Source organism: Lampetra planeri, unplaced genomic scaffold (genome assembly GCF_965212315.1).
Source record: "Lampetra planeri unplaced genomic scaffold, kcLamPlan1.2.h2 scaffold_406, whole genome shotgun sequence".
NCBI lineage: Eukaryota > Metazoa > Chordata > Hyperoartia > Petromyzontiformes > Petromyzontidae > Lampetra > Lampetra planeri.
The window spans coordinates 37,100-55,414 of NW_027615229.1; the positions used below are offsets into that span (position 1 = coordinate 37,100).

The following is an 18,315-nucleotide window of genomic DNA, read 5'->3' on the forward strand; positions in this document are numbered from 1 at the left end:
AGTGTGAGTGAGTGTGTGAGTGAGTGTGTGAGTGTGTGTGAGTGTGTGAGTGAGTGTGAGTGGATGGGTGAGTGTGAGTGAGTGTGTGTGAGTGTGTGTGAGTGAGTGGTGAGTGAGTGTGCCAAGTAGTTGGGTGACTGTGTGAACACGTGAGTAGCTTCGTGTGTGAGTGGGGAGCGGTGGCGCAGCGGTTAGCGCACTGCGCTACCCAACGACCCGAGTTCGATTCCCGCTCACGGCTACCAACACCACCAGTGACGATTATCAGAACCGGGCCTCTCCTAGGTTGACTCAGTCTCAAATGAGTACCTGGTGCGGTGTGTAGTAATCATCACCATCGGGGAGACAAAGGCGGCCGGGCGTGGTGCTGGCCACCTACCCCCTCGTGTGCTGTACCGGCCTTCATAGGCACTTGCCCCAACAGTCTGTTAAGGCTACACGGGGGATCTTTGTTTGTGAGTGAGTTTGTGGGTGATTTTGTGAGTGACTTTGTGAGTGACTTTGTAGGTGAGTTTGAGTGAGTTTGTCAGTGAGTTTGTGGGTGACTTCGTGAGTGAGTTTGTGAGTGAGTTTGTAGGCGAGTGTGAGTGAGTTTGAGTGAGTTTGTGAGTGAATTTGTGAGTGAGTTTGTGGGTGACTTTGTGAGTGAGTTTGTAGGTGACTTTGTGGGTGACTTCGTGAGTGAGTTTGTGGGTGACTTCGTGAGTGAGTTTGTGGGTGAGTTTGTGAGTGAGTTTGTGGGTGAGTTTGTGGGCGACTTCGTGAGTGAGTTTGTGAGTGAGTTTGTGGGTGACTTCGTGAGTGAGTTTGTAGGTGAGTTTGTGGGTGACTTTGTGAGTGAGTTTGTGGGCGACTTCGTGAGTGAGTTTGTGAGTGAGTTTGTGGGTGACTTCGTGAGTGAGTTTGTAGGTGAGTTTGTGGGTGACTTTGTGAGTGAGTTTGTGGGTGACTTCGTGAGTTGGCTATCGCGCTCTGCGGGAGGCGCATTGCCTTAAACGTCGCCAATTGTCAGTCTCCACGTCCAGGCGCCAGACACGCAGTGACGCTGGGCGAACAGCAGGTGGCGGTCACGAGTGTGTGGGTCTCTGTGTGATGAGTCTGTGGGTCTCTGTGTGATGAGTCTGTGGGTCTCTGTGTGATGAGTATGTGGGTCTCTGTGTGGTGAGTCTGTGGCTCTCTGTGTGATGAGTCTGTGGCTCTCTGTGTGATGAGTCTGTGGGTCTCTGTGATGAGTCTGTGGGTCTCTGTGTGGTGAGTCTGTGGCTCTCTGTGTGATGAGTCTGTGGCTCTCTGTGTGATGAGTCTGTGGGTCTCTGTGTGGTGAGTCTGTGGGTCTCTGTGTGGTGAGTTTATGGATCTCTGTGTGATGAGTCTGTGGGTCTCTGTGTGATTAGTTTGTGGGTCTCTGTGTGATGAGTCTGTGGGTCTCTGTGTGATTAGTTTGTGGGTCTCTGTGTGATGAGTCTGTGGGTCTCTGTGTGATGAGTCTGTGGGTCTCTGTGTGATGAGTCTGTGGGTCTCTGTGTGATGAGTCTGTGGGTCTCTGTGTGATGAGTCTGTGGGTCTCTGTGTGGTGAGTCTGTGGCTCTCTGTGTGATGAGTCTGTGGCTCTCTGTGTGATGAGTCTGTGGGTCTCTGTGTGATGAGTCTATGGGTCTGTGTGTGATGAGTCTGTGGGTCTCTGTGATGAGTCTGTGGGTCTCTGTGTGGTGAGTCTGTGGCTCTCTGTGTGATGAGTCTGTGGCTCTCTGTGTGATGAGTCTGTGGGTCTCTGTGTGGTGAGTCTGTGGGTCTCTGTGTGGTGAGTTTATGGATCTCTGTGTGATGAGTCTGTGGGTCTCTGTGTGATTAGTTTGTGGGTCTCTGTGTGATGAGTCTGTGGGTCTCTGTGTGATTAGTTTGTGGGTCTCTGTGTGATGAGTCTGTGGGTCTCTGTGATGAGTCTATGGGTACACACACACACCCACAGGTACACACACACACACCCACAGGTACACACACACCCACCCACCAGGTACACACAAGTACACACAGGTACACACACACACCCACAGGTACACACACACAGGTACAGACCCACACTCACTCTCAAAACGGGAGCCATGTTGTCAAATGTATTTTTTTATTGTTTCTATTCGACTAAAGAACCACCACCACCGCCGCCTGTGTTACAACCATCAACAGCAACACCCCCACAACAACACCCCCCCACAGAAACACCCCCAGCAGCAGCAGCAGCAGGTCGTGGTCTCCGTCACGCCTGGTCGGCGGTGCTGGGGTCCTTCCTCTCAACAAGGAACCACAAACGAAAAGCAGCTGCAGCAGCAGCAGCAGCTACAGCAGCAGCTGCAGCAGCTGCTGTAGCTGCTGCTGCAGCAGCTGCTGCTGCAGCAGCAGCAGCAGCTGTTGTTGCTGCTGCTGCTGTTGCTGCTGCTGTTGTTGCTGCAGCAGCAACAGCAGCTGCTGCAGCAGCAGCTGCTGTTGTTGCTGCTGCTGCTGCTGCTGCTGTTGCTGCTGCTGTTGCTGCAGCAGCAGCAACAGCAGCTGCTGCAGCAGCAACAGCAGCTGCTGCTGCAGCAGCTACAGCAGCAGCTGCAGCAGCAGCAGCTACAGCAGCAGCTGCAGCAGCTACAGCAGCAGCAGCAGCTGCAGCTGCAGCAGCAGCTGCAGCAGCAGCTGCAGCAGCAGCTGCAGCAGCAGCTGCAGCAGCAGCAGCTGCAGCAGCAGCTGCAGCAGCAGCAGCTGCAGCAGCAGCTGCAGCAGCAGCTGCAGCAGCAGCTGCAGCAGCAGCTGCAGCAGCAGCAGCTGCAGCAGCAGCTGCAGCAGCAGCAGCAGCTGCAGCAGCAGCTGCAGCAGCAGCAGCTGCAGCAGCAGCAGCTGCAGCAGCAGCAGCTACAGCAGCAGCAGCTGCAGCAGCAGCAGCTACAGCAGCAGCAGCAGCTACAGCAGCAGCAGCTGCAGCAGCAGCAGCTACAGCAGCAGCAGCTGCAGCAGCAGCAGCTGCAGCAGCAGCAGCTGCAGCAGCTGCAGCAGCAGCAGCTGCAGCAGCTACAGCAGCTGCAGCAGCTACAGCAGCAGCAGCAGCTACAGCAGCAGCTACAGCAGCAGCAGCAGCTACAGCAGCTGCTGCAGCAGCAGCTACAGCAGCTACAGCAGCAGCAGCTACAGCAGCAGCAGCTACAGCAGCAGCTACAGCAGCAGCTGCAGCAGCAGCAGCTACAGCAGCTACAGCAGCAGCAGCAACAGCAGCAACAGCAGCAACAGCAGCAACAGCAGCAACAGCAGCGATGACTCCGGCTCAATGCTGGAGGCAACGCTGACTGCGTGACAAGTCAGCTGATCTCCAGCTGAGTCAGGCTGTCACGAGCCGCATGACAAATCAACTGGTCTGTAGCTGAGTCAGGCTGTCACCAGCTGAGTCACAAGTCAGCTGGTCTGTAGCTGAGTCAGGCTGTCACCAGCTGAGTCACAAGTCAGCTGGTCTGTAGCTGAGTCAGGCTGTCACCAGCTGAGTCACAAGTCAGCTGGTCTGTAGCTGAGTCAGGCTGTCACCAGCTGCGTGACAAGTCAGCTGGTCACCAGGCGAGTCAGGCTGTCATCAGCTAAGTCAGCCGTTATATCAGCTGTGTGGCAGTCAGTCTGTGTGTGTCACTGTCTGTGTGTGTCACTGTGTGTGTGTGTGTCACTGTGTGTGTGTGTGTCACTGTGTGTGTGTCACTGTGTTTGTGTGTCACCGTTTCTGTGTGTCACCGTGTCTGTGTGTCACTGTGTCTCTGTCTGTGTGTCGCTGTGTGTGTGTCTCACTGTTTGTGTGTGTGTCAGTGTGTGTGTGTGTCAGTGTGTGTGTGTGTCAGTGTTGTCACTGGGCGTGGTGCTGGCCACCCACCCCCTCGTGTGCCACAGTGCCGGTAGCCTTCATAGGTGCTGCTACTCGCTAACAGCACTTGCCCCTACAGCCTGTTAGAGGCTACACGGGGGAGCTTTGCCTTGTGTGTGTGTGTTTGTCAGTGTCTTTGCGAGTCAGTCCATGAGTCTCTGTATGGGTCTATGGGGTTTCTCTAGAGGTTCCTATATATGGGTCTCTATATGGGTCTCTATATGGGTCTCTATATGGGTCTCTATATGGGTCCGGTTGAGGTTCCAGCGTTCAAAACCACCACCACCATTATCATCATTATCACCTTTTACATCGCCATCATCTTCTTGCTGGAGACCATCACCATGATCACCGCAATCGCTACCATTAAAAACCACAATCACCATCGCCAACTTCACCAACATAATGCCCATCACCAACATAATGCCCATCACCACCATCACCACCACCATCACCACCATCACCACCACCACCACTACCATCACCACGTGATTCACAGCACCACTTGATTTCGGGGTAAACATTCAGTGGTGGGTGGATGCATCGTGGACAGACTGTCACCCGCCATGGGAATGTGGAATGTCCACGTGGCACCACACGGCACTGCGTGGTACCAGGTGGCACCACAAGGGGGTTGTGGGGGGTGAGTGTGGGTGGGTGAGCGTGTGGATGGGAGAGTGGGAGAGCATGTGGGTGGGTGAGCGTGTGGGTGAGTGGTTGAGTGAGTGAGTGGTTGAGTGAGTGAGTGGTTGAGTGAGTGAGTGGCTGAGTGAGTGAGCGAGTGGCTGAGTGAGTGAGTGAGTAGTTGAGTGAGTGAGTGGTTGAGTGAGTGAGTGCTTGAGTGAGTGAGAAGTTGAGTGAGTGAGCGAGTGGTTGAGTGAATGGTTGAGTGGTTGAGTGAGTGAGTGAGTAGTTGAGTGAGTGAGTGAGAAGTTGAGTGAGTGAGCGAGTGGTTGAGTGAGTGGTTGAGTGGTTGAGTGAGTGAGTGAGTGAGTAGTTGAGTGAGTGAGTGAGAAGTTGAGTGAGTGAGCGAGTGGTTGAGTGAGTGGTTGAGTGAGTGAGTGAGTAGTTGAGTGAGTGAGTGAGAAGTTGAGTGAGTGAGCGAGTGGTTGAGTGAATGGTTGAGTGGTTGAGTGAGTGAGTAGTTGAGTGAGTGAGTGAGTAGTTGAGTGAGTGAGTGAGTAGTTGAGTGAGTGAGTGAGCGAGTGGTTGAGTGAATGGTTGAGTGAATGGTTGAGTGAGTGAGTGAGCGTACAAGTGAGCGCTCGGTTAGCCAGTTGGACGAGAGGGCCAAGTAGGCCCCACTATGACCCCACTATAGGGCCAACTATAGGACCAACTATAGGACCAACTATAGCACCAACTATAGCGCCAACTATAGGGCCCACTATGGGCCCACTATGGCCTCCCCCCGCGTCACTTGAGCTGGGAGTCCAGCTTGCTCTGGATGTGCTTGAAGGCGTCTGCTCCCAGGTAGTCGGCCTGCCCACTCTCCCACTGCTGCCGCCGCCTGCGCTCCTCATGCTGCTGCTGCTGCTGCTGCTGCTCCTGCTGCTGCGAGGAGCCGGCGCCCGGAGCCACGGCCAGCGCCGACAGCGCCGACTGCAGGGACGAAACCTGGGCAAGCGTGGGACGGATGGGGATTAGTCCACACGGTGGGGGGGGGGGGGGGGGCGGTGGTGGTGGCACGGGTAGGAAGCGAGCTCCGCTCACCCATCCGCGTGTGGTCCACCAACCAGGTAGGGTGTTGACTGTCGTGTTGGCCGACTCTCTGTGCTGCATTACATTGTAGTTCTAAGTTTACTAGGTTGGTTTTCGCTTTCATTTGTACCCGACGATGATTGCTTGTGTTGCAATCGAAACGTCGTGTGCTGGTATTTCGTCTATTGTGCTCTCTTTCGACGCGACTTTACCGAAAGAACCGAAGGTCATCGTCATCGTCATCGCCGTGTGGACATTATAGCAGCAGCCAAAGACTCTGCACCGCGTGGTGCTGCTGCTGATGTTGTTGTTGATGATGTTGATGATGTTGTTGATGTTGTTGTTGATGATGTTGATGTTGTTGATGATGTTGATGTTGTTGATGATGTTGATGTTGTTGATGTTGTTGCTGATGTTGATGTTGTTGATGTTGTTGATGTTGTTTATGATGTTGATGTTGTTGATGATGTTGATGTTGTTGATGTTGTTGATGATGTTGATGTTGTTTATGATGTTGATGATGTTGATGTTGTTGACTCTAAACGTGGAGGGGGAAATCCGGAGGAGCCGGAGACAAATCCACACAGCGACCACCACGGGGAGAGAGACGCAGACTCCACATACACAGCAGCAGCAGCAGCAGGCGTCGTCAGGGTCGGGATCGAACCCACGACCTCCTGCGTACCAGGCGAGGTAGTCAACATCTCCTAGCCACCGTGATGATGATGAGAGAGAGAGAGAGACGCAGACTCCATATACACAGCAGCAGCAGCAGGCATTGTCAGGGTCGGGATCGAACCCACGACCTCCTGCGTACCAGGCGAGGTAGTCAACATCTCATAGCCACCGTGATGATGACGATGATGAGAGAGACAACACCTCATAGCGAGCAGCACAGACTAAAAAACAGGAAGCAAGAATGAGGCCATGCGCTCACCTCTACAGCAGCAGAGCCATCACCACCGACGCCACCACCGAGACCACCGACACCACCGCCACCACCGGCGCCACCACCGGCGCCACCACCGGCACCACCACCACCACCACCGGCACCACCAACCTCTACTCCGGCGGCCGCTTGCGCCACGGCCGCAGCGGCGGCGTCTGCGGGCAGCGTGGGCAGCACGCTGGCGTGGAACAGCTGCCACCAGCGCTGCAGGAAGTTGGTGTGGTGGGGCAGCTGGTGGGGCAGCTGGTGGGGCAGCTGGTGCTGGTGCTGGTGCTGCGTGAGGTCAGAGGAGGAGGAGGAGGAGACGGTGCCGGACGTGGAGTCGTAGCGGCAATGCCAGGGCTTCACCGCACCCAGGAAGTGGACCACCTTGACATCGCCGCCAAATCTTGGAAGGGGGTGGAGAGGTGGGGCGGGAGGGGGGAGGCAGCATCACCCCGCGGCCTTCAGGCTCCTCGTGGTGGTGGTGGTGGTGGTGGTGATGATGGTGGTGATGATGATGATGGTGGTGATGGTGATGGTAAAGGTGGTGGTGGTGATGGTGAAGGTGGTGGTGGTGGTGATGGTGGTGGTGGTGATGGTGGTGGTGATGATGGTGATGGTGAAGGTGGTGATGGTGATGATGGTGATGGTGAAGGTGGTGATGGTGATGATGGTGGTGGTGATGATGATGGTGGTGATGGTGAAGGTGGTGATGATGATGGTGGTGATGGTGGTGGTGAAGGTGGTGATGGTGAAGGTGGTGGTGGTGATGGTGATGGTCGTGGTGATGATGGTGATGGTGAAGGTGGTGATGGTGGTGGTGGTGGTGATGATGGTGATGGTGGTGGTGGTGGTGGTGATGATGGTGATGGTGAAGGTGGTGATGGTGGTGGTGGTGATGGTGATGATGGTGATGGTGGTGGCGGTGATGATGGTGATGGTGAAGGTGGTGATGGTGAAGGTGGTGGTGGTGGTGATGGTGATGGTGGTGATGATGGTGATGGTGGTGGTGATGGTGGTGATGGTGAAGGTGGTGATAGTAAAGGTGATGGTGGTGATGATGGTGATGGTGAAGGTGGTGATGGTGATGGTGGTGATGGTGAAGGTGGTGGTGGTGATGATGGTGAAGGTGGTGGTGGTGAAGGTGGTGATAGTGAAGGTGATGATGGTGAAGGTGGTGGTGGTGATGATGGTGATGGTGGTGGTGAAGGTGGTGATGGTGAAGGTGGTGATGGTGATGGTGAAGGTGGTGGTGGCTTTGATGGGACCAGCCATCAGTTTGTTAGGGGGTGACCTGTGTGTGTGTGTGTCCATCTCCATGTGCGTTCATGTGTCCGTATGCGTGTACGTGTGTGTGTGTACGCGTGCGTGTGTGCGTACGTGTGTGTACGCGTGCGTGTGTGCGTACGTGTGTGTACGCGTGCGTGTGTGCGTACGTGTGTGTACACGTGTGTGTGTACGTACGTGTGTGTGTACACGTGTGTGTGTACACGTGTGCGTGTACACGTGTGTGTGTACGTACGTGTGTGTGTACACGTGTGTGTGTACGTGTGTGTGTGTACGTGTGTGTGTGTGTACGTGCGTGTGTGTGTACGTGCGTGTGTGTGTGTACGTGTGTGTGTGTACGTGTGTGTGTACACGTGTGTGTGTACGTGTGTGTGTGTACGTGTGTGTGTACACGTGTGTGTGTACGTGTGTGTGTGTACGTGTGTGTGTGTACGTGTGTGTGTGTACGTGTGTGTGTACACGTGTGTGTGTACGTGTGTGTGTGTACGTGTGTGTGTACACGTGTGTGTGTACGTACGTGTGTGTGTACGTGTGTGTGTGTACGTGTGTGTGTGTACGTGTGTGTGTACACGTGTGTGTGTACCGTTTGAAGGCTGGCAGGTAAGAGTAGACGGATGCGATGCTGTGTGTGTGTGTGTACACGTGTGTGTATACACTGTGTGTGTGTGTGTGTACACTGTGTGTGTGTGTGTACACTGTGTGTATACACTGTGTGTGTGTACACGTGTGTGTGTACACTGTGTGTACACACCTTTTGTAGGCTGGCAGGTAAGAGTAGACGGATGCGATGCTGTGTGTGTGTGTGTACACGTGTGTGTGTGTGTGTACACGTGTGTGTGTGTGTGTACACGTGTGTGTATACACTGTGTGTGTGTACACGTGTGTGTGTGTGTGTACACGTGTGTGTACACACCGTTTGTAGGCTGGCAGGTAAGAGTAGACGGATGCGATGCTGTGTGTGTGTGTGTACACGTGTGTGTATACACTGTGTGTGTGTGTGTATACACTGTGTGTGTGTGTGTATACACTGTGTGTGTGTGTGTGTACACTGTGTGTGTGTACACTGTGTGTACACACCGTTTGTAGGCTGGCAGGTAAGAGTAGACGGATGCGATGCTCAGGTTGTAGGTGAACGGGAGGTGGCGGTCGATGTTTTCCGTGGCCCAGCCGCTGAAGAAGGTGTTCAGCAGGCCCTGGTCACCCCCTACACAGACAAAGGTCCCCCGTGTAGCCTCACACAGACTGCAGGGGCAAGTGCTGTTCATCGTAGCAAGTAGCAGCAGCTATACGCAGACAAAGATCCCCCGTGTAGCCTCTAGCAGACTGTAGGGGCAAGTGCTGTTAGTAGCGCGTAGCAGCACCTACACACAGACAAAGCTCCCCCGTGTAGCCTCTAACAGGCTGCAGGGGCAAGTGCTGTTAGCGAGCAGCGCCTATGAAGGCTACCGGCACTGTGGCACACGAGGGGGTGGGTGGCCAGCACCACGCCCGGCCGCCTTTGTCTCCCCAGTGGCGATGTTTGCTACACACCGCTACACCAGGTACTCATTTGAGGCTGAGTCGACCTAAGAGAGGCCCAGGACCGGTTCAGATAATCGTCACTGGCGGTGTTGGTGGCCGTGAGCGGGAATCGAAATCGGGTCGCCGGGTTCGTAGCGCAGCGTAGCGCTAACCGCTGCACCACCGCTCCCCACACCACCACCACCACCACCACCAACCACCACCACCACCACCATCATCATCAACCACCACCACACTGAGTGAGTGAGCGAGCAGGTGAGTGAGCTGGTGAGTGAGTGAGCGAGCTGGTGAGTGAGCTGGTGAGTGAGCTGGTGATTGAGCTGGTGAGTGAGCTGGTGAGTGAGCTGGTGAGTGAGCTGGTGAGTGAGCTGGTGAATGAGCTGGTGAGTGAGTGAGCGAGCTGGTGAGTGAGCTGGTGAGTGAGCTGGTGAGTGAGCTGGTGAGTGAGCTGGTGAGTGAGCTGGTGAGTGAGCTGGTGAGTGAGCTGGTGAGTGAGCTGGTGAGTGAGCTGGTGAGTGAGCTGGTGAGTGAGCTGGTGATTGAGCTGGTGAGTGAGCTGGTGAGTGAGCTGGTGAGTGAGCTGGTGAATGAGCTGGTGAGTGAGCTGGTGAGTGAGCTGGTGAGTGAGCTGGTGAGTGAGCTGGTGAGTGAGCTGGTGATTGAGCTGGTGAGTGAGCTGGTGAGTGAGCTGGTGAGTGAGCTGGTGAGTGAGCTGGTGAGTGAGCTGGTGAGTGAGCTGGTGAGTGAGCTGGTGAGTGAGCTGGTGAATGAGCTGGTGAGTGAGCTGGTGAGTGAGTGAGCGAGCTGGTGAGTGAGCTGGTGAGTGAGCTGGTGAGTGAGCTGGTGAATGAGCTGGTGAGTGAGCTGGTGAGTGAGCTGGTGAGTGAGCGACTCACCATCGAAGCTGCCGGTGGAGTGAGCGAGCGCTAGCAGCTGAGAGTACGTGTCCAGTGAGTGGGTGAGTGAGTGAGTTGGTGAGTGAGTTGGTGAGTGAGCGAGCTGGTGAGTGAGTGAGTGAGTGAGCTGGTGAGTGAGTGAGCTGGTGAGTGAGTGAGCTGGTGAGTGAGTGAGCTGGTGAGTGAGTGAGCTGGTGAGTGAGTGAGCTGGTGAGCGAGTGAGCTGGTGAGCGAGTGAGTGAGTGAGCTGGTGAGTGAGTGAACTGGTGAGTGAGTGAGTGAGCTGGTGAGTGAGTGAGTGAGCTGGTGAGCGAGCTGGTGAGTGAGTGAGCTGGTGAGTGAGTGAGCTGGTGAGTGAGTGAGCTGATGAGCGAGTGAGTGAGTGAGTGAGCTGGTGAGTGAGTGAGTTGGTGAGTGAGTTGGTGAGTGAGCGAGCTGGTGAGTGAGTGAGTGAGTGAGCTGGTGAGTGAGTGAGCTGGTAAGTGAGTGAGCTGGTGAGTGAGTGAGCTGGTGAGTGAGTGAGCTGGTGAGTGAGTGAGCTGGTGAGTGAGTGAGCTGGTGAGCGAGTGAGTGAGTGAACTGGTGAGTGAGTGAGTGAGCTGGTGAGTGAGTGAGTGAGCTGGTGAGCGAGCTGGTGAGTGAGTGAGCTGGTGAGTGAGTGAGCTGATGAGCGAGTGAGTGAGTGAGCTGGTGAGTGAGTGAGTGAACTGGTGAGTGAGTGAGCTGGTGAGTGAGTGAGTGAGCTGGTGAGTGAGTGAGTGAGTGAGCTGGTGAGCGAGCTGGTGAGTGAGAGAGCTGATGAGCTGGTGAGTGAGTGAGCTGGTGAGTGGGTGAGTGAGCTGGTGAGTGAGCTGGTGAGTGAGCTGGTGAGTGGGTGAGTGAGCTGGTGAGCGAGCTGGTGAGTGAGTGACTCACCATCAAAGCTGCCTGTGGAGCGAGCGAGTTCCAGCAGCTGTGCGTACGTGTCCAGCGAGTGAGTGAGTGAGCTGGTGAGTGAGTGAGCAGGTGAGTGAGTGAGTGAGCTGGTGAGTGAGTGAGTGAGCTGGTGAGTGAATGGGTGAGTGAGTGAGCTGGTGAGCGAGTGAGCGAGTGGGTGAGTGAGCTGGAGAGTGAGCTGGAGAGTGAGCTGGTGAGTGAGCTGGTGAGTGAGTGAGCTGGTGAGTGAATGGGTGAGTAAGTGAGCTGGTGAGTGAGTGAGTGAGCTGGAGAGTGAGTGAGTGAGCTGGTGAGTGAATGGGTGAGTGAGTGAGCTGGTGAGCGAGTGAGTGAGCTGGTGAGTGAGCTGGTGAGTGAGTGAGCTGGTGAGCGAGTGAGTGAGTGAGCTGGTGAGTGAGTGAGCTGGTGAGTGAGTGAGCTGGTGAGTGAGCTGGTGAGTGAGCTGGTGAGTGAGCTGGTGAGTGAGCTGGTGAGTGAGCTGGTGAGTGAGCTGGTGAGTGAGCTGGTGAGTGAGTGAGCTGGTGAGTGAGTGAGCTGGTGAGCGAGTGAGTGAGTGAGCTGGTGAGTGAGTGAGCTGGTGAGGGAGCTGGTGAGCTGGAGAGTGAGTGAGTGAGTGAGCAGGTGAGTGAATGGGTGAGTGAGCTGGTGAGTGAGTGAGCAGGTGAGTGAGTGAGTGAGCTGGTGAGTGAGCGAGCTGGTGAGTGAGTGACTCGCCATCAAAGCTGCCTGTGGAGCGAGCGAGTTCCAGCAGCTGTGCGTACGTGTCCAGCGAGTGAGTGAGCGAGTGAGCTGGTGAGTGAGTGAGCTGGTGAGTGAGTGAGCGAGCTGGTGAGTGAGTGACTCGCCATCAAAGCTGACTGTGGAGCGAGCGAGTTCCAGCAGCTGGGTGTACGTGTCCAGCGAGTGAGTGAGTGAGCTGGTGAGTGAGCGAGCTGGTGAGTGGGTGAGTGAGCTGGTGAGTGAGCTGGTGAGTGAGCTGGTGAGTGAGCTGGTGAGTGGGTGAGTGAGCTGGTGAGCGAGCTGGTGAGTGAGTGACTCACCATCAAAGCTGCCTGTGGAGCGAGCGAGTTCCAGCAGCTGTGCGTACGTGTCCAGCGAGTGAGTGAGTGAGCTGGTGAGTGAGTGAGCAGGTGAGTGAGTGAGTGAGTGAGCTGGTGAGTGAGTGAGTGAGCTGGTGAGTGAATGGGTGAGTGAGTGAGCTGGTGAGCGAGTGAGCGAGTGGGTGAGTGAGCTGGAGAGTGAGCTGGAGAGTGAGCTGGTGAGTGAGTGAGCTGGTGAGTGAATGGGTGAGTAAGTGAGCTGGTGAGTGAGTGAGTGAGCTGGAGAGTGAGTGAGTGAGCTGGTGAGTGAATGGGTGAGTGAGTGAGCTGGTGAGCGAGTGAGTGAGCTGGTGAGTGAGCTGGTGAGTGAGTGAGCTGGTGAGCGAGTGAGTGAGTGAGCTGGTGAGTGAGTGAGCTGGTGAGTGAGTGAGCTGGTGAGTGAGCTGGTGAGTGAGCTGGTGAGTGAGCTGGTGAGTGAGCTGGTGAGTGAGCTGGTGAGTGAGCTGGTGAGTGAGCTGGTGAGTGAGCTGGTGAGTGAGCTGGTGAGTGAGCTGGTGAGTGAGTGAGCTGGTGAGTGAGTGAGCTGGTGAGCGAGTGAGTGAGTGAGCTGGTGAGTGAGTGAGCTGGTGAGGGAGCTGGTGAGCTGGAGAGTGAGTGAGTGAGCAGGTGAGTGAATGGGTGAGTGAGTGAGCTGGTGAGTGAGTGAGCAGGTGAGTGAGTGAGTGAGTGAGCTGGTGAGTGAGCGAGCTGGTGAGTGAGTGACTCGCCATCAAAGCTGCCTGTGGAGCGAGCGAGTTCCAGCAGCTGGGTGTACGTGTCCAGCGAGTGAGTGAGTGAGTGAGCTGGTGAGTGAGCGAGCTGGTGAGTGGGTGAGTGAGCTGGTGAGTGAGTGACTCACCATCAAAGCTGCCTGTGGAGCGAGCGAGTTCCAGCAGCTGGGTGTACGTGTCCAGCGAGGGGCGAAACACGAAGAGCCCCGAGTTGAAGCAGTCCGGCCAGCCGGGGTCGGGAGCCGCCGACAGCTCCTCGCGCTCAAAGAGGTCGTCCAACGGGGCCACGGCCTGGAGACACGGGGGGAGACACGGGGGGAGACACGGGGGGAGACACGGGGGGAGACACGGGGGGAGACACGGGGGGAGACACGGGGGGAGACACGGGGGGAGACACGGGGGGAGACACGGGGGGAGACACGGGGGGAGACACGGGGGGAGACACGGGGGGAGACACGGGGGGAGACACGGGGGGAGACACGGGGGGAGACACGGGGGGAGACACGGGGGGAGACACGGGGGGAGACACGGGGGGAGACACGGGGGGAGACACGGGGGGAGACACGGGGGGAGACACGGGGGGAGACACGGGGGGAGACACGGGGGGAGACACGGGGGGGGGACACGGGGGGAGACACGGGGGGAGACACGGGGGGAGACGCACGGGGGGAGACACGGGGGGAGACACGGGGGGAGACACGGGGGGAGACACGGGGGGGGGACACGGGGGGAGACACGGGGGGGAGACACGGGGGGGGGAGACACGGGGGGGGAGACACGGGGGGAGACACACGGAGAGACACGGGGGGAGACACAGGGAGAGACACGGGGTCACACGGGGGTTCTCTGTGTGAAGAGTCGATGCGTCTCCACGCGAGTCGATGGCTCCCACAGGGTTCACTGGGGGGGGGGGGGGGGGGGGCTCCCACAGGGTTCAGTGTGCCCCCCACTCTCACCAGGGTGTCTGTGTGCCCCCCACTCTCACCAGGGTGTCTGTGTGCCCCCTACTCTCACCAGGGTGTCTGTGTGCCCCCCACTCTCACCAGGGTGTCTGTGTGCCCCCCACTCTCACCAGGGTGTCTGTGTGCCCCCCACTCTCACCAGGGTGTCTGTGAGCCCCCCACTCTCACCAGGGTGTCTGTGTGCCCCCCACCCTCACCAGGGTGTCTGTGTGCCCCCCACTCTCACCAGGGTGTCTGTGTGCCCCCCACTCTCACCAGGGTGTCTGTGTGCCCCCCACTCTCACCAGGGTGTCTGTGTGCCCCCCACTCTCACCAGGGTGTCTGTGTGCCCCCCACTCTCACCAGGGTGTCTGTGTGCCCCCCACTCTCACCAGAGTGTCTGTGAGCCCCCCACTCTCACCAGGGTGGCTGCGTCCATGAAGACGGCCTTGCGGTACTGAGTGAGCGCCCAGCAGTGGATCTTGGTGAGCGTCACCCCCAGCTGGGCTACGGCTCCCACAGGGTTCAGTGTGACTCACTGGGGGGGGGGGGGGGCTCTGTGTGCCCCCCACTCTCACCAGGGTGTCTGCGTCCATGAAGACGGCCTTGGTGTACTGGGTGAGCGCCCAGCAGTGGATCTTGGTGAGCGTCACCCCCAGCTGGGCTACGGCTCCCACAGGGTTCAGTGTGACTCACTGGGGGGGGGCTCTGTGTGCCCCCCACTCTCACCAGGGTGTCTGCGTCCATGAAGACGGCCTTGGTGTACTGGGTGAGCGCCCAGCAGTGGATCTTGGTGAGCGTCACCCCCAGCTGGGCTACGGCTCCCACAGGGTTCAGTGTGACTCACTGGGGGGGGGATCTGTGTGCCCCCCACTCTCACCAGGGTGTCTGCGTCCATGAAGACGGCCTTGGTGTACTGGGTGAGCGCCCAGCAGTGGATCTTGGTGAGCGTCACCCCCAGCTGGGCTACGGCTCCCACAGGGTTCAGTGTGACTCACTGGGGGGGGGCTCTGTGTGCCCCCCACTCTCACCAGGGTGTCTGCGTCCATGAAGACGGCCTTGGTGTACTGGGTGAGCGCCCAGCAGTGGATCTTGGTGAGCGTCACCCCCAGCTGGGCTACGGCTCCCACAGGGTTCAGTGTGACTCACTGGGGGGGGGCTCTGTGTGCCCCCCACTCTCACCAGGGTGTCTGCGTCCATGAAGACGGCCTTGGTGTACTGGGTGAGCGCCCAGCAGTGGATCTTGGTGAGCGTCACCCCCAGCTGGGCTACGGCTCCCACAGGGTTCAGTGTGACTCACTGGGGGGGGGCTCTGTGTGCCCCCCACTCTCACCAGGGTGTCTGCGTCCATGAAGACGGCCTTGGTGTACTGGGTGAGCGCCCAGCAGTGGATCTTGGTGAGCGTCACCCCCAGCTGGGCTACGGCTCCCACAGGGTTCAGTGTGACTCACTGGGGGGGGGCTCTGTGTGCCCCCCACTCTCACCAGGGTGTCTGCGTCCATGAAGACGGCCTTGGTGTACTGGGTGAGCGCCCAGCAGTGGATCTTGGTGAGCGTCACCCCCAGCTCGGGGCGCTCCATCAGGGCCAGGTGGGCCGCGTCGCCAGAGTCCATCACATCCACAGGCTGCACCAGGTCGTAGGCCACGCTCAGCGCAGAGCTGGGGGGGGGGGGGGGGGGGGTGAGAGGGGGGGGTGAGACACCACAGACTGTAACAGGCTGTCTACTACACACCGCACCAGGTACTCATTTGAGGCCGAGTCGACCTAGGGGAGGCCCAGGACCCGTTCATTTAATCGTCGCTGGCGGTGTTGGTGGCCGTGAGCGGGAATCGAACTCGGGTCATAGCCGGGTTCGTAGCGCAGCGTAGCGCTAACCGCTGCACCACCGCTCACTCACCCACACTCGCACACCCACCCACCCACTCACACCCACCCACACACACACACACCACCCACTCACCCACTCACACACTCACACACTCACACACTCACACACTCACACACCCACCCACTCCTCACCCACCCACCCACTCACCCACCCACTCACCGGTAGGCTGCTGACACGTGTGGGGTGACCAGGATGACGAGCTGCCGCGTGGTGCCCTGCTGCCGTAGCGAGTGAGCCAGCACCAGCGCCCCCTTGGCGTAGGAGTCGTTGGTAGCCAGCGTCACAAACGCCTCGTCTGCGGGGGTCAACGGGGGGTCAACGAGGGGTTCAACGGGGGGTCAACAGGGGGTCAACAGGGGGTCAACAGGTCCACAATCTGTGAATATCAACGGGTCAACACCTGATCGCCCGCTCGCCCACAACAACAGCCGCCATTCACCACTAAGCGACGGTGACGTCACCACGGCGCCTGTGCCAGGCTAGGTGCACAACTTTGAGGCTACCACGTGAAGTGTGGAAGGCTCCCTGCTGGCAGGAGGAGGTCATGGGACAGACCCAGCAGGTGCCATGGGTTGGCCGACTGAGATGACTGGTAGATGCACCATCAGCTGTACCCCCCCTACTGTGCCAGCATGATTACACAAACACGCACGCACACACGCACGCGCACACACACACACACACGCACGCGCACACACACACACGCACAGACACACGCACCAACACGCACGGAGACACACGCACGTAGACACACACAAGACAAAGATCCCCCGTATAGCCTCAATGTACTGTTGGAGCAAGTGCTGTATTAGGAGGTGTATCCCTGTGAGCCATGCGGCTCTTGACTCGGGTGCAACCGCAACAAACAAAAACAAGAAAACATCTTCAAGTGGCGATGCGCAAACAGAGAAATCCAGAAAAAAACTGCAAAGTCTTCCAGAAAAAAGCACCGCATTTCAACGCTGCGTGCAAAAATCCCAGTGGGATGCAAGTCAAACAACAACAACAACCACAAGGCGGTCTTTATTTGCCTTTCTTTACAACACTCCTTCGCGCTGCTGACAGACAGCGTGAGAGGGATAGAGAGAGAGAGACACGCGCGACCACGTGGCAGCCCGGACCACGTGGCAGCCCGGACCACGTGGCAGCCCGGACCACGTGGCAGCCCGGACCACGTGGCAGCCCGGACCACGTGGCAGCCCGGACCACGTGGCAGCCCGGACCACGTGGCAGCCTGGACCCCCGCTCCAGCGTGGCCTCACCCTCCGTTCGTTCCAGATCTGACCACGTGTTGTTCGTCTCCACCCCTTTTAATAGCCGGGTCACGTGGTACCTTTCCACCAATCCTGGTTAGCCTCTATGGAATCTTCTAGACTCCATCGTAGGCTCCCGGGACCACGCCCCTGACTCGTCCCCCCATTGGCTGTGGCTAAAGCCAGCAGAACCAATCCTCTACTTGCAGAGGTCACCTTCCCATGACGTCAGGGCCACGCCCCTAGACTTCTCCCCATTGGCTATGGGCCAGGACCGGCAGAGCCAATCATCGTACGAGGTGTGATCCAACAGCAACCCGGATATATCCTCACATTACACTACAAACAAACAAACACGGCTAAACCAAAACGTCTCCGAAATCACCAAAATTAAGCTCTAAAAACTACTTTAGCGAGCGGGCACCCACGATCGGCACCGCACGGGGGTAGGAGGAGGTCGGCACCACGCCCGCCCGGCCACCTTTGTCTCCCCAGCGGCGAAGTTCACCGCACAGCGCACAGGGTACTACCGCCACTTGAGGCCGACTCCGCAAAGCTCCCAGGAGCCGGCGCCGACGCAAAACCGCGACATCGCCGCTCTCCGCCGGGCTCGTAGCCACCGCCCCCCCCCCCCCCCCACTCGCCACCGCCGCCACGCCACGTGGGAATTCCACATTGCCGTGCCGGGAGCTCACCTGTTGCGGCGGGCGGCGGCGGCATGATGCAGGCGGCGGTGGTGCAGTAGGAAAACAGCGTGGAGAGAGGCCGCTTAGCGAAGAGTGGCAGCCAGCCCATCGCTTCACCCAGTGAACCACCAACCCCCAACTCAACCAGTGACCCACCCACCCCCCCACTCAACCAGTGACCCACCAACCCCCCCACTCACCCAGTAACCCACCAACTCACCCAGTAACCCACCAACTCCCCCACTCAACCAGTGACCCACCAACCCCCCCACTCACCCAGTAACCCACCAGCCCCCCACTCACCCAGTAACCCACCAGCCCCCCACTCACCCAGTAACCCACCAGCCCCCCACTCACCCAGTAACCCACCAACTCAACCAGTGACCCACCAACCCCCCCACTCAACCAGTAACCCACCAACTCACCCAGTGACCCACCAAATCCCCCACTCAACGAGTGACCCACCAACTCCCCCACTCAACCAGTGACTCACCAACCCCCCCCACTCAACCAGTGACCCACCAACCCCCCACTCACCCAGTAACCCACCAACTCCCCCACTCAACCAGTGACCCACCAACCCCCCC

General features: G+C 57.9%; 1 protein-coding gene across 1 annotated transcript; it reads right to left on the reverse strand.

The window, feature by feature from the left end:
* Positions 1-3,685: 3,685 nt before the first annotated feature.
* Positions 3,686-16,107, reverse strand: LOC144741039 (glycogenin-1-like). The gene is made up of 6 exons (XM_078623730.1): positions 15,949-16,107; positions 15,385-15,559; positions 13,088-13,250; positions 8,874-9,000; positions 6,639-6,915; positions 3,686-5,494 (listed from the first exon to the last, which is right to left on the reverse strand). The coding sequence occupies exons 2-6, from the start codon at positions 15,511-15,513 to the stop codon at positions 5,294-5,296; spliced, it is 897 nt and encodes a 298-aa protein (XP_078479856.1). The 5' UTR covers positions 15,514-15,559; positions 15,949-16,107; the 3' UTR covers positions 3,686-5,293.
* Positions 16,108-18,315: the final 2,208 nt, after the last annotated feature.